This window comes from Aulonocara sp. 'chitande type north' Nkhata Bay, linkage group LG11 (assembly GCF_057382095.1).
Source record: "Aulonocara sp. 'chitande type north' Nkhata Bay isolate Kocher_YH1m ecotype deep benthic linkage group LG11, A_spYH_male_GT1.1, whole genome shotgun sequence".
NCBI classification, from domain to species: Eukaryota; Metazoa; Chordata; class Actinopteri; order Cichliformes; family Cichlidae; genus Aulonocara; species Aulonocara sp. 'chitande type north' Nkhata Bay.
Genome location: NC_141354.1, coordinates 34,755,647 through 34,770,646, shown reverse-complemented (window position 1 = coordinate 34,770,646; position 15,000 = coordinate 34,755,647). Strand labels below are relative to the sequence as shown.

The 15,000-nt window shown below is 41.5% G+C and overlaps 2 protein-coding genes across 8 annotated transcripts in view; one reads left to right on the top strand and one right to left on the bottom strand.

Moving 5' to 3' along the window:
* The window catches only part of col28a1b (collagen, type XXVIII, alpha 1b), a 25,606-nt gene extending 23,941 nt beyond the window's left edge, over positions 1–1,665 (bottom strand). For 2 of the 5 annotated variants that reach the window (XM_086312293.1, XM_086312297.1), the window contains exons 1-2: positions 1,383–1,664; positions 90–170 (exon numbers count right to left, since the gene is read on the bottom strand). The gene's annotated coding sequence lies outside the window, so the exon portion shown is untranslated. Of the gene's footprint in view, positions 1–89; positions 804–1,287 lie in introns of those variants that run through there. The other 3 variants (XM_086312298.1, XM_086312296.1, XM_086312294.1) reach the window with 3 other exon arrangements.
* Positions 895–15,000, top strand: mios (missing oocyte, meiosis regulator, homolog (Drosophila)). Of its 3 annotated transcripts, none has more exons than XM_086312299.1 (12): positions 895–1,023; positions 1,428–2,291; positions 3,439–3,932; positions 5,008–5,102; positions 5,215–5,469; positions 6,759–6,928; positions 7,551–7,616; positions 7,696–7,854; positions 9,201–9,353; positions 10,751–10,955; positions 11,200–11,329; positions 13,030–15,000. In XM_086312299.1, exons 2-12 carry the CDS (start codon positions 1,473–1,475, stop codon positions 13,118–13,120), a joined length of 2,637 nt encoding a protein of 878 aa, XP_086168425.1. In that variant the 5' UTR covers positions 895–1,023; positions 1,428–1,472; the 3' UTR covers positions 13,121–15,000. The 3 variants fall into 3 exon arrangements, with proteins under 3 accessions (XP_086168425.1, XP_086168426.1, XP_086168428.1); XM_086312300.1 differs by lacking the exon at positions 895–1,023 and adding an exon at positions 1,117–1,253; XM_086312302.1 differs by lacking the exon at positions 895–1,023 and having other exon boundaries at positions 1,319–2,291.

Genomic DNA, 15,000 nt, shown 5'->3' with positions numbered 1-15,000 from the left:
CAAACTGTGACACCACGAGGTTCACTACTTTGCAAAAAAGTTTTACAAACAAAGCAAATATATATATATATATATATATATATTATTACCTCGAATCTCATTTAGCTGCAGCCAGTGTTTGTAGTCCAGTCAGCTCTTTGAGAGGCATTTCTCCGCAGAACCCGGGGTCCCTATAAACCAGACTGAGATAAACTGAGGACCATCGCATGAGCTGATGTGCTGTGTGTGTGAGAGTGTTTGTAGCCGGGGGCCCTCCCTGGTGCAGCTCCAACATTTTAGTCCAGTGCAGCGCTTCATGCCTGACAGAAGGGATCCCATGAAAGTCTTTTGTGCGCATTGAGTCCGTGCACTAAAATCATTTAGATTTTAGAGATAAATAGCATTTGCAATAGTCATCACTCCAACCCATAAATAATGCATCTAAAAACCACTGCCAACATAAAATAAAGCAAACTACATTAGTTTGCAGAGATAAAATAATCTTAAAGTATTTTTTTCTCGGCATCTTTTTTTTCTTAACAAACTTGTCAGTTTTCTGGCTATCATGGGTTGGTTACTAAGGAAAATAGCTTGTTGTGCAAAAAAAATCCCAAATGAATTTCGTTCTCTTGCCTTTTCCACTCTCCCCCACTAATGTGAAAAGCAGATGAATTGTGGTCGTATGATACTCTTGTACAGCGCAGAAATCGACCTCATTTCAGTAACATTGTCAGTCCGACAACTCAACTCGTATTGTTTAAATATATTTAATAAATTAATTAACTTAAATAGTGATTATCTGAAATAGCCTAATTCCTTATATAAAACTGTCTGATTTCGTTGACGTCTTTTCTCTTTCTTTTTTATTCACTTAGCACCCTCTGCTGGTAAACCGCATCTTTAGCGGAACATGAAGTAGCTGACGTTGCTAATAACACGGACGTGTTTTGGTGTAACACACAACATCCGCTTTGGCTCCAGGTTGCCATGTGTATTTCAAGCTGTATCTCGTGCATTCCTATAAATCGTCTTTGTTGTGTTTATGTAAGTAAAACCTCTTCTCGAAGTGCTCAAACAGATGTTTTCGAGTGCTGGTTAAACTGGCGCGAGCGAAACGGTCACGCGCTTGCTCTCCCTTTACCTGTTAGCATTAGCTTAGTTTAGCTAGCATGTCAACAAACTTAAAAGTAGTACTATAACTGCCCACGGCAACTTTTTAACATGCTGGGCGTTAAATTCAAACCAACTGTGCTACACTTCCACACAGAGCTCAGGTTATGTTGACGGTTTGGTTCAGTGTATCATTACTTTAACATGTTAAAAAGATTTCTCAGAGCTGTCTGTTGTCCACCTTGCGACCACTGCACTCGGGGGTTGCCTAATATTTCTGCGCAGTCTCTGACCTTTGTTCATTTGCTCATTTGTGTGATAATCTGCCGTATTTTCAGGCTGGAGAGGTTAAACTTCCCTGAAAATCTACTAGCGTCTGAATCATGAGCGGTTCCAAACCCGACATCCTGTGGTCCCCCCACCACCCGGACCGCTACGTCATCTGCGACTCCGAACTGGGACTGTACCGGATCGGACCTGTGGGCAGCACAGAAGCCAAGGCTGGCACCCTACCACTCTCCGAGGAAACTGCTGCTACATTACTGGCCATCAACTCGGACACCCCTTATATGAAATGTGTGGCCTGGTACCCCAAGCACGAGCCGGAGTGTTTACTTGCCGTTGGCCAAGCCAACGGCAGAGTTGTGCTTACCAGCTTGGGCCAGAGCCACAACTCTGCATGCAAAGAGCTGGTGGGGAAAGAGTTTGTGCCCAAACACGCCCGCCAGTGCAACACTTTAGCTTGGAATCCCGTGGACAGCAACTTGTTGGCTGCTGGGTTAGACAAGCACAGAGCAGATTTCTCTGTCCTCATATGGGACATCAGCAGTAAGTTGTCCCCAGAGACCAGTGTAGCAGCTGAGAAGATTCGCCTTTCATCTGTCGATTTGGACTCTAGCACAGTGGTGACCAAGCCATTGTATGAGTTAGGCCAGAATGATGCTTGCCTCTCGCTTTGCTGGCTGCTCCGTGACCCAAAGCTATTGCTGGCAGGCATGCACAGGAACCTGGCAATATTTGACCTGAGAAACACAAGTCAGAAAACGTTTGTAAACACAAAAGCCATCCAAGGTGTGACAGTTGACCCGCACTTCCATGACCGCGTGGCCTCTTTCTTTGAGGGGCAGGTGGCCATTTGGGATCTGAGGAAATTTGAAAAGCCTGTGCTCACACTGACGGAGCAGCCCAAGCCACTCACAAAGGTAGGATGGTGTTTGTTAGAAAACGAACTAAAGGCCACAGTAATAAGGATGCACTAATATACTAGCTTTGTGTATTGGCCATGTAAATGTTCAGCCTTCTGCATTTATTAACATCGCAAAGTTTGCAAGTTCAGTGAAATAAAGGTCAGCATGACAAGTGGCTGGTTTAAAAACAAGTGATAGCATATGACATATGGCTTCTTATCTGGCTGTGACTCCTGTGTCAAAAATGATGTGACATGATCATATTTTACAACCCGGAATTTGAAAATACTTAAGGAACTAAAATCATGACAATGAGTGGGTTTAAAGTTGATTCAATTGCAGTTAAAAAAAAAACACACAGTTTGTTTATTTTTATCTCTGAAATTTTCATGTGGTTATCTCATTTTCTCATGAAGTTATGAGGGTCAAAGATGCTGGAAATTTTTTTGTTTGTAACTTGGCAAAATATTTTCTGTGTAGGTACTATTCTGTGTGGCTGCATTACATATACTAAAATTGTTGTACCAGTTAGCTGATTCTGGCAGGGTCAAGTGGGAGGCACAGATTGATTTTTCAGGGAATAACCTCTGGTCATTCCATGCCTCTCCTGCAGTTGCTCAATGCCCCACATTCTGAGAACCACTGGTTCTATGAGAAAATAAGATGTCAGCTTGTTTGTAACCTGTCAATTTTAGATTGCCTCAATCAGGCGTGTCTAACTCCAGGCCTCAAGCCCCAGTGTCCTTCAGGTTTTAGATATCACCCTGGGTCAAGACACCTGAATCAAATGATTAGTTCATAACCAGGCCTCTGGAGAGCTTCAAGACATGTTGAGGTGGTAATTTAGCCATTTGAATCAGCTGTGTTGGATCAAGGACACATCTAAAACCTACAGGACACTGGCCATCGAGGCTTGGATTGGACACCCCTGGCCAAAATGTTCAAAGACAGAGTGATGAAATGCTCACATAATTTTAAACTCTTTACTTTTTTTTTTTTTATCACCAAGTCCTGTTTCATTTAAATGAAAAAAGAGGGAATAAATGATATCAAAAACAAGATTAAGATGCATTAAAAAGGTTTATATAAGCTCAGTCAGGGCATGCTTATTCAGTAGAAGTCTTCTTATTATAGCTGATAAAATTCTGCATTTTGTTCTCAGGTGGCATGGTGTCCAACCCGTACTGGCCTACTGGCCACGCTGACACGTGACAGCAACATTATCCGCCTGTACGACATGCAGCACACTCCCACGCCCATAGGTGATGAGACGGAGCCCACCATCATTGAGCGCAGTGTGCAGCCCTGTGAAAGTCAGATTGGCAGCTTTGCTTGGCACCAGTCCTCCCAGAACCGCATGGTGGTGGTGTCAGCAACCAACCGTGTCATGACTGACTTCACGGTGTTTGAACGTATCTCACTGGCATGGAGCTCCACAACTTCTCTCATGTGGGCGTGTGGCAGACACTTGTACGAGTGTGTTGAGGATTCAGCTGAGGGAGTGGAGAGTTTGATCGAGAAAGACATTGCTACTAAAATGAGGGAAAGGGCTCAGTCCAGGTACGGACAAGATACCGTCCAGGTGTGGAGGAACCATTTGCTGGCGGGTGGGAAGGATCCCCAACTTAAGTCTTTATGGCATGATCTGTTCTATATCCTTTCAGGTGATAAAATGATGGAAATATCTGCATGATGGCTTATTGATAATCTGTTTAATGGCAGAGATAAACAGTCAGCCACCTGTTGAAACTGTATGCAGGGCAGGTTATTTTTATTACTTTACAAAGCAGCAGTGAAGTGCTTCATTGCTCTGATGATGGTTCTCCTCATCTGAAGGTTTCTCCTCTAAAGACTATATAGAGTAGAGATTTGTATTATTATTATTATTATTATTACATCAAAATGTAACCTTTTAATTTAGTTGAGTAAAGAATTCAATGTTTAAAAAGGTTATCATATAAAGCCTATAATGGGCATAATAACACCTTTCGAGAGCTTTCAATCTTCTTATCGAACATTTGGCAAGTAAAGTCAAAAAGGATTGTAAAATTACTTCCAAATTGAGTTATTAATGTTGATTCACTGATTAATTAGGTTTTGAATCATTTTTGGTTGCATTTAACCTCTTAAGACCCGAACTCTGCCACGGCATGCATTTTTAATTTCTCTTTGATATTTGGGCTGATTGGGACCTGATGAATGTAAAAACAAAGAATTACCAGATTTTCTTTTTTTTTTTTTTTTAACCTAATTTTTGTTTCTAAGAAAAATGAGTTCCACATATGAGGATATTCCTTTAAAGTTTTGATAGAACAGTAGCAGTATAATGTCCTCGTAAGTGGATATCGGGCCCTTGTAGAGCAAAATTGAGCATTTTGGTCTAAATAACCCAAAATGTGATGTCCACATATGTGGACGCCAGGTCCTAGGAGGTTAAATAAATACATTGAATGCTTCTGAACATCCTCAGATGGTGATAGATTAAAATGTGGGGCAGCGCCCCCTGGTGGGACATAATGTCACTCTAGGCAAGGCTTGAATAACTAGGAAAAAAATGAATGAATGAAAACGATTTATAACCATAGTAAAAATATTAACACATTATTTATTTTTGTCCTTGTTCAAAGGACAAAAATAATTAATGATTAATGTTGTAGATGCCTTGTTATGTGCCTGTATTATGTTGCATGGACTGCACACTGTTACTGTTTCCTATGCAAGTATCACATATGAAACAGTGTGCGGAGGATATGGAGCTAAAACTTCAGGGGAACGTACAGTCTGTGGTTTATTCTGGGATTAAGAACATTGTCAAGACAACCTCAGGTAAAACAAATAACCAACTGATTGTCTGTGCCACAGGACACTTCACAGTAACTGTGTTTATTTGAAATTTCATACACTGAAAAACTGACTTCCTGTGTTTGTGGTCCCAAAGGGACAACCGAAAGCCGCAGGTGTTGGAGTGGCTCGGACCGGCAGACAGATGTGCCGCGGTACCACAGCGAGGAGCGCTGCCTTGCCTTGCGGCTCTGTGGCTGGATCAGCAGGGGGACTGACACAGATGTGGAGAACTTCCTGCGATCACTGGAACAGGAACACGAGTGGGAGCGGGCGGCTGCTGTCGCTCTGTTCAACCTGGACATCCGGCGGGCAATCCAGATCCTCAACAAGGGAGCCATGGCAGAGAAAGGTGAGCTTTTAGGGATGAGAGGAAGGCGAGAGAAAGTAATTTAATAAGGGGAGATACTTTAGACAGACTACATAACTGTACATGTATCAAGTATATGTAATTGTAATTGTTTGGCCTTTAAAATGTAAGAAAACAATGATAAAATCCTAATCACAGCTTTTCTATTACTTCCATGTTGGCTTGTTTAATTTGAACAAGCAGTTATTGATGAAAATTGTGTTCGACATCAAGCAAACTCTTGAAAAATGAAATGAAGTCTTTGAAAAAAGGGGAATTTCATTAATGTAACAGCAGGAAACACGTTTTTTTTACACAAGTTTAATGAAAATGGAGAGAGAAGGCTGCTGTTTACACACGCCTTAACTGAGGAAAAAAATTACACCAATGTAGGTCAAACGCTTTTCTGTTGTGTGCACTAATGAGTGCTTCCTGAGTAAGACTGACAGGGTGATTCATTAGATAAGATGTGTCAACAGAGCCATCTCAGGACTTTCAACGTTGCAGCTCTAACTTACAATGTATTGATTCCAATGTACAACCTTAAACCAACATTTTGTTATACCAGAGTAGTTCAGTTAGGTATTTTCCGAGCCTCACCCGGTCATATATCTAGAGGTAATAATATGTAATAAAAACTGTGTTGTATAGAGACTTCTGTTAGGGTTTTATGATAGGTCTTACGTTGGGAGGCAAAGTCATTAAAAGTTCTTTTCTTTAGCAAGAAATTGCAGTTTAAATTTGAACTAAAGCCCACGGTATAACAAAAGGGATATGGAGCTGGTTTTGGATAGGTTAACCTTAAAAAAAAGAAAAGTAGGACACTTTTCCCCCCCTCCAAGCAATAAAACATCACCTTGAACAGCTGCCATAACCTTTTTCACACATGCACTGCAGCCGTGAGCACTTTTACATATTGCCTCATGTATGACAACTAAAATGCCCACTGCAGTAAGAGCAGAGTTTAAATGGACCTAACCTGCCAGCTTCCCAATGTTTTGTCCATTTGTGTCCAATGAGTGGGTGTCAAGTGTTCTGCTTTCTGCAAGCTCTACCCCTAAACTGAGCCGAACATTTCCAGTAGTGAGGATGTGTCCGAAGCAGATTACTTCCTGCTGGGTGCTACATGTGCGAAAGGACAACTGTGGAAAATATTCTGACATGTTTTTTCCAACATTAATCTGGCTTCATTTGTGAAAATAGCTTCATCCTCTTTTTCAGATGTGCTGCTCTTACAGTGAAGACTACAGACTGTAAATAAATCTGCTTCTTTCACTTCATATTACTCACAGGTGACCTGAACCTGAATGTGGTTGCCATGGCTCTGTCAGGCTACACTGACGAAAAGTCGTCCCTGTGGAGAGAGATGTGCAGCTCTCTGAGGCTGCAGCTGAAGAACCCCTACCTCTGCATCATGTTTGCCTTTCTCACCAGTGAGCCTGGAGCCTACGATGGCGTGCTGGTATTGGATCTCTTTAATATCACGAACATTTGAACGCTAGAAAAAAAAACTTTTTTTTTTCTAAGCACACTTTTCTCAACAGTGGCCCTTTTGTTCCCACTTCATAAAAGCAGTCAGGCATTCTTAATGCAGTGATGAATACTCGGGTAATACTCCAGTGGTGTTTAGTGGGAAAATCCTCAGGTGCACAGGAAAAGATGTTTTACGTTTCCGTCATAAAACACCTCTATGAAAAAGGAGTCTGTGCCCAGAACACAGTGTTGGTTTCTGCTTTTTTCCTCCTGCAGCTGCTCAGATTCTGGCCTCTGGCTCCTCTCACTGTTATTTATGTCTGTAGACCTTTTCCTGGCAGAAAGTGATAAGAGGATTTATGCAGTCACTTTGACTTTGTTTCTTGCCATCTTTGCTTTGAGAATTGATTATTTGTCACAGATGATTTATTTCTCGCAGCACTGTGGGTCAGAACAGGGTCACAAACACAGTTTTCTGTGCCAGTTTCAGTAGGAAGACTTTGACTCTTTAATGTAAAAAGTATCCACTATACTGAAGCTTCACCCCCTCCAAATAGTGACAGAGAGACAGATATTAAAAGGGAAGATATGATTCTTTGTTTGTGTTTCAGTATGAGAGCAGCGTGGCTGTGAGAGACCGAGTGGCCTTTGCCTGTATGTTTCTCAATGATGCACAGGTAACTGCAGAGTGAAGCTTTCAGCAGCAGATATAGTCTGAATATATCGCTGTTTGCTAACTTTGGATCTCTGCTGCAGCTGCCACGATACATAGACAGACTAACCCTTGAGATGAAGGAGGCGGGCAACCTGGAGGGCATTTTGCTCACCGGACTAACTAAAGATGGCGTGGATCTTATGGAGAGCTATGTGGACCGAACTGGTGATGTCCAGACTGCCAGCTTCTGCATGCTGAAGGTACAGAGACAAATTACACAGAACTGCTTATTTTTACACTCATTCACACAAACCTGCTTAGAATGGAGAGGGCACATGAGATTTGAGAATGAGCCTCTATTGTATAAGTTTCTTTGTCAAGATGAACAGTAGCTCTGTCAGCCAGACAAATAATACACACACACAGATACACAAAGCAAAATAAACCAGTACACACAAGTACGTCAGACTGAGCAAATAGCTTTTGGCACAGATTTGCGCTCTGATTGTTGTACGGAAATTTATTCTCACAATTTATTCTCCTTCTTTTGCATTTTGCATATTTTAATTTTTAACTATTTTGTGTCAAAAAATTCAGTTCCACCTTTTTGGACTGCAGTTGGCGATGTTAGTTCTTATTCTGTTCTGCTGTCAAGTTAGCTTTATGTCGGTGTATGTCAACCAGCTCTCCACCTGCTGGCCTGGTCAGAGTGGCCCACCAGCTGGAAGGAGGATATTTCAGAGCAAGATGGTTGGCAGTGACTGAACTTTCAAAATACGAGCATGTTTAGTAAATTAATGATAGATGGTGTTAATTTCTTGCATCATACTTGGATGGTTTGCTCTCACAGAGTTTGTTTGAGAAACACTAATATGAATGCAAAAACATCCAGAATTGGATGTTTTTTGCACAAGTACTACATGTGTCATAAGTACTACATGTGGTTTAGTTATGGAAGCTGAGTAGCACAAAGGAGGCAGTGGTGAATGCCCTGAAATATAACCACACATCAGATAGTCTGATATGATCGGACTTTTGCATTCTCGAGTGCAACCCTGTCCCTGCAGTGCATATGTGAAAGCTGCCACTGTGTCTAAAAACTATGCTGCCCTCATTCTAATTTTCTCATTCTGGCTGTTGTGAACTACTCTCATAATTAAACAAACACTAGAGTGCATCAAATAAAGAGAAAGGAGCTGTCTGTCTGACCATACACTTTGAAAGATCAGTGCACATGCTAAAACTTGCCTCTTTGTTTGTGAAAGTTCACAGCTAACACCTACTGTAACAATACAAGTAACAGCCTCGGTGGAGCTGCTTGCTGCTGTGCACTTGTTTCTGGTACAGTAACACTAGAGACATCAAAGTGGCTGAACAGGTTTGTAACCTTTCATGCTGTAAAACAGCTCTCTGGGTTTTCTTCATTTTATTTTCTTGTTCTAACCTGCTTGTGAAAAGACAAAAGCTGCCTACAGCTACAGAAATGTCGTACCTCACATACATATTTAACTAGTAGAGATGAGAAGAAAGGGCATGGCTGCCTTCCCAAGCAGAACCCCCGCTGAAGTTGAAATGTCTTACAAGCCTAAATAATCTCTCTCTACAGGGTTCTCCGGGCGAAGTGCTGAAAGACCCTCGAGTCCAGTGTTGGATTGAAAACTACCGCAACCTGCTGGACGCTTGGAGATTCTGGCACAAACGAGCTGAGTTTGATATCCACAGAGGCAAGCTGGACCCCAGCTCCAAACCACTAGCCCAGGTGATTTAATGCTGAAATCGATATAGTGTAACTTCACCCACATCTCAGATTCCAACCGCTCAATGCATAGGTTTGAAATATGCTAAAAACGGCAAGAACCAGAGAGGGAGTGCCATCTCCAACTGTGCATTGAGATGTGAAGGGAAAGAATGTGGTATAGTGGTTCATCACAAAATCAAGTTATTGACTGATTCCGTGGTGACATTATATTATCTGAAAATGATAACAGTTTAACATAGACTGTATATGAATGATGGAAGTAGCCACATTGACCTGATTCGTGGTTTTGGACTTGTGTATTTTGAAGTCTTGAAATTCGTGCTAACAGACTAGTAAAACACCCACTTTACAGTTGTTGTTAAGGTAAAACTATCTGTAAAAACCAGGCTTTCCTGGCTTTTTTGTACATTTTAAGATAGAACTAGTACTTGATTTTAGAGCAACCACAGCCATTACAGGAACAGTCGATTCTGTCACTTCTGCATTTTGCTGTTTGGACTTTACAGACTTCAACCATGGAGGGACAGGACAAGTTGTACATCCCCCGATTGGAGGATGGTTACAGTCTTTTTTTGGCACTATAGTGTCATCCCAAAGAATCGACTCAGTCGCTTTGCTTTGTTTCAGGAAGATTTGAAAGATGAAGTGGGTTAAAGCTATTGTCAACCCATGAAATGCCAGTTTTTATAAATTTGATATTAGTACCAGCATTGACATATTTCATCACCGTACAGTTGTTGTTGTTGTTGTTTAGTTAAAAAAATGTTAGAGGTGAAATTTGATACGTTTTTATTCTCTCAGTAAAACAGTGTTAAAGTGTCCTGTCATAAAATCACGTGACGTGATCCAGCACCTGCACGCTCAAAGCAGTCTGTCTTGTTTCTGTGTTTGTTCTTGTTTCTTACTGTATTACGTACAACTACCCTTATATGAAAGTAGGACGGTTGTGCTGTTTATTACACTACAAGTAGAGTTTGTACCAAGCTCATAACACCCACAGCTCTCCTCTGTTTCTTGTCATAAAACCTGGTGGTATAGTCAGTATAGTCTGTGCTGTTTCTCCTTTTGTATTGGAGAAATCTGTTCCTGATACTATGCATACTCCACATTGGTTGATATTTTTTTTAAGTAATTAATGTTTTTTTCAATAGATTCTGGTATTAAAGGGTTTTTTAACATGTGATTACATCTAAGCTAAATCTTGGCAGTGCTTCATTGCATTGCTGAAATTCCAATAATCACTCTTACGCCTGTTGGAATTATTGCTGTATTATCAAGTACTTATCTCACTCTTCCTTAAAAATAAAATCCAGACAGCTGGTCTGCATGCGGCTGTTGGTTTTACCTTCATGTTCACCGGGTCTTATCAGCCGACCTTTGTGTTTGTTCTTTGGCAGGTGTTTGTGAGCTGCAACTTCTGTGGGAAGTCCATCTCCTACAGCTGCTCCACAATACCTCACCAAGGCCGCGGCTTCAGCCAATATGGTGTCAGCGGCTCACCCACCAAGTCAAAAGTCACAAGTTGCCCTGGCTGCAGGAAACCGCTGCCACGCTGTGCCCTCTGCCTCATGAACATGGGCACACCTGTTTCCAATTGCCAAGGTAAACTGGACTATGTGGACAGATGCTCAGCTGATATTTCCAGTAACAGGCACACATCTTGGAGCAGCTTAAGTGGCTGTAACACTTAACTGAGCATTTACCTGAGTTAATGTGTGGACTTTGATCTGCATTTAAGCACAGGTAGCACCTGGACATTTAGTGTCAAGCCTTTTCTCCTTATTGCTCATAATAGGATAACATTATAACTTTACTGATATTTTATTTCTTTTTTGTTTTTTTGCAGGAACTGGTAAATCAGATGAAAAAGTGGACCTGACAAGGGAGAACAAACTGGCTCAGTTTAATAACTGGTTTACCTGGTGTCACAACTGTCGACATGGTGGCCATGCTGGCCACATGCTCAGCTGGTTCAGGTAGGAGGGATGCATGTGCTCAGAAACTCTTCAGACGCATCTGCTGCTGAAGTTCATGTTTTTATTTCTTTAACATAAACAATAAATAACCTCTGAACAGTCTCTCTTAAAGTTTGCTAAGAAGTTTTGCATTGTGTCATATGAAGTACTTTTACAAAATCAATCATAGCCAAAAAAAGAGGTAGAAAAATTAAATGAATGCTGAAAGATATGCAGCACTTAAGCAAGTCGGGTCAATTTATTTATGTAACAGATTTACAAAACAGGCATTGACCAAAGTGGTGCACAGCATGTGATTTAAAAAAAAAAAAAGGAAGTCATCCTAGAAACAACTTAGAAAATGGTATTACAGATTACAAGGGGGCAGACAAAGAATCAACAAAAGACACAGTTAATAACTTAGACGTAGACCGACATTAGAATAAATTTGGCTTCAGTCAAGATTTAAATGCAGTTATTGAGGCAGATGATCTGAAGGGGATGGCTGTTCCAGAAAGTCAGTCTGATGCCTGAACCTACTAACTTCTGAGCTAATCAGTTCACTTTTTAACAGCTCTAATAGATACTCGGTGTGAGCAAAATAATTTAAAAATAAATCTCGCATTACACTGGAAACCAAATTTTATTTTAGTCTTTGTTCCCTTTGTATAGCTCTTCGGCTGTGTGGTGTAAAAGATTGCTGGAATTTACTGAAGGCAGAAGTTGCTCAGACACTATGAATAGGTAGAATGCTGTGTGGTTAAAATTTGGCTTTAACAAGAAAGGGAACAATGGCAGATTTCACCATGAAGAGGAAGAAGCAAAAAAAAACCCAAACGAAGCAACGAAAACAAGGCTAACATACAGAAGCACAAACAACAGTTCTGTTAGTTTTTCATTGTTTTTAACTGTGTTTTTGTATTTGAGTGAAGCCAAGTCTGTGCATATTGTGATTTCTGTCTTCTCTGCCAGGGGAGCTAACCTGGAGGACGAACAACAGCGCAAATACGAACAAGAGCAGCTTACATTACCACAATTTTTTGAGCCTGCTCCCTCGTGCATTAGTTTTTTAAAAATTATTATTTAGTTGTTGCCTTGTTTTTTTTGTTTTTTTTAGTTGTTTTTTTTTTTTTTGTCAGAAGAAAATGGTCATTGACGAAGACTAGGACAGAAGTTACTGGTCACTGAAATTAGCTCTGGCGTAGCATTGTTGCACTACCATGTTGGAACCTGTAGGCTGAGTGTCTGCAGTGCAGTGATTATTATGGAAAGCAAAGTTTTTGTTCTGAACTTAATTTTTTTTAACTGTTACTTAACTGTAAGGGTAAATGTGTACCTCATACACCTAATATGTTCTTCTTCTGGTCCTTTGTGTATTTATGCCTCCTGCACCACAACCTGTTCTCATTTTCGTGCCTAATGCATGTTTCACAGCTTTTTCTAGTTTTCCTCAAAAAGTTGCCTGCTGTTATCTCCTACTACAAATGTAATACCAGTTTCAGTGTTTTCACTGCTTTATTTAAAATTACATTTAAAAGTAAAATTACAGGAATTTGTTCCACATACTCCAAACCACAGTTTCATTATCAAAAATCCAGAGAGACAGACATGCTGTGCTCTTTTGTTTTCTCTGAGCTGAGAGAGCTGTGCAAACTCTACACTAGTTTTTGTACACTTACCTGCATGTTTTGTTTTAACCGACCTTCATATGTGTGTTACAGAGACCACACAGAGTGCCCAGTGTCAGCGTGTACGTGTAAATGCATGCAGCTGGACACTACAGGGAATCTTGTGCCTTCAGACAGCAGCTAAACAGGAGACGCCTGTCAGGAACTGAGGCCAAACACCAGCAGGTTCACCTCTGCAATCGGCAGCCAACAATGGGGCGACGGTGGCAGCGATGTCCTTTTCTAAACGGGCTGCTTGAATTGAATAGAATGAAATGATGTTAAGTTATATAGTCTAGTGAATGTAACATTGTAACTGAGCCCTGTATTAAGAAGGGAGGCAGTGTGTGTGACTGATCTGACTAATTGAATCAATGACCGAAAGGGAGCGAATGCACACTCGATGTTCTGCTAATGAAAATCAAACACAAGAGGCTCTGTTGCATTCAGCCTCTTCCAGTTTAGCCTGAATCAGGAATCTTGTGATTTATAGTGATCTCTTACAAAAAAAAAAAGTTTTCCACTCACACATCAGAATGTAAAGATGTAATCACAGGTGCCAATATGTCTGAGCTACATTTGTTGGCTCTTGTTTTAATACGCTGTACTGTATAACGTCTGTGTTACAAAGGATATTCACATACCTCATCAAAGCATTGTTCGGGGTAAAGGACGGTACCCCGGGTGACGGTGGGGAGTTTAGCACACAATAACAGTCTTCTTGCTCTCTTCATGTTCCTCTTTGCCACTCTGCATCTGGCATTGTGGAGGGCAGGGGCAGTGCGGGTGGGGTGGCTAGGGGAGGATGAGGAATTGGAGAAAGTAGGAGTGGTGATGGGTGAGGCGGAGAGTGTGGGGAGGGTGCGTCTTTATTCACCAGCCCACTCCAGGCCTGTGGTCTATGAAAGAAGCGCCCCAGAAAACAGCAGCTGCTCGGCACTCTGACAAGACCCTCCAGATTGTTCCCCTCATAAAGAACCTCAGCTGCCGGAACACTATTGACTCAAAGAGAGGGCGAGCGAACAGAGCCCGAGCCTTGCACACCCCCTCCTGCACCCTGTGCACACACACTTGCCCTCTCTTTCTTTCTCTCTCCCTCTGGTGTCCAAATTGCACCCAAAAACTATGCATACCACACATCAATCCAAGGATGGGCGCTGTCTGTGGTGGGGGGAGCGGCTGTGTGTAAACCACATTGTAAATGGGCTTTCTCTCTTTCTCTGCCACCCTCCCCGCACAGTCACTAACCCAAGGAGGCATTGTAAGTGAGAGGCGGTCTGCACTAGAGCTGGCTAAATCACTTAGTCATGGAGTGAGGAGGAGGAGGTGGTGATGGTGATGGGAGGGGGGCACAGGAACTACTGTATGCTGCTTTCACCAGAATCTTTTTCTCAGTGTGGGAGGTTTATAAGTCTGCGTGCCCTTTTGTGAACTGTTTTGGAGTGGAGCTGACAAATTGGCAAGTCGTGTAGCATCCCGAAAACAGATTGGCTGGAATTTCATCCTTTCACTGTTTCTTGTGTTTTCCCTTTGAAATAAATTCTGACTGACAAATTAGAGCACTGCTGAATGGGGGTGTTTTTCCATAACCTTATAAGGCTTATTTTTATATTATTATGTTTCATAGACGCAGTTAGCGTGGGTTTTCTGTCACATGCTCACTCTTTCTGTTCATTGAGTCACTCATTATTCTCCCATGGGAACTCCCACAGAATCTGTGCATTCAGGAAGATGGTGAGAAAGAAAAAAAACAATAGATTTTGAGCATCCCGATTTTCTAAACAAGAGCTTGCACACAAATAATTCCACTCCAAGTTGGCTGCTTTTCTGGAACTTTCACTTTTATGTTTCTAAACATAACAAATGTAGTTTGGCCAGTTGTCGTGGAATAAAGATGTTTTGTCATCTGGAGCTGGCCTGAAGTTTGAGAGTGAGATTCTGCCATTGGAAAAGGAACAGATGACCAACCGTCTCACCACACACATTCATTTGCCAAATATCTTTAAGCATAAAAGGAATTTGACC

What these genes read in the sequence shown, in the direction of transcription:
- mios (XM_086312299.1), top strand. Translation starts at nt 1,473, where the DNA reads ATGAGCGGTTCCAAACCCGACATCCTGTGGTCCCCCCACCACCCGGAC. An exon ending in CCAGCTTCTGCATGCTGAAG is followed by an intron (nt 7,855 to 9,200) that starts GTACAGAGACAA and finishes CTCTCTCTACAG; the next exon opens with GGTTCTCCGGGCGAAGTGCT. An exon ending in GCTCCAAACCACTAGCCCAG is followed by an intron (nt 9,354 to 10,750) that starts GTGATTTAATGC and finishes GTTCTTTGGCAG; the next exon opens with GTGTTTGTGAGCTGCAACTT.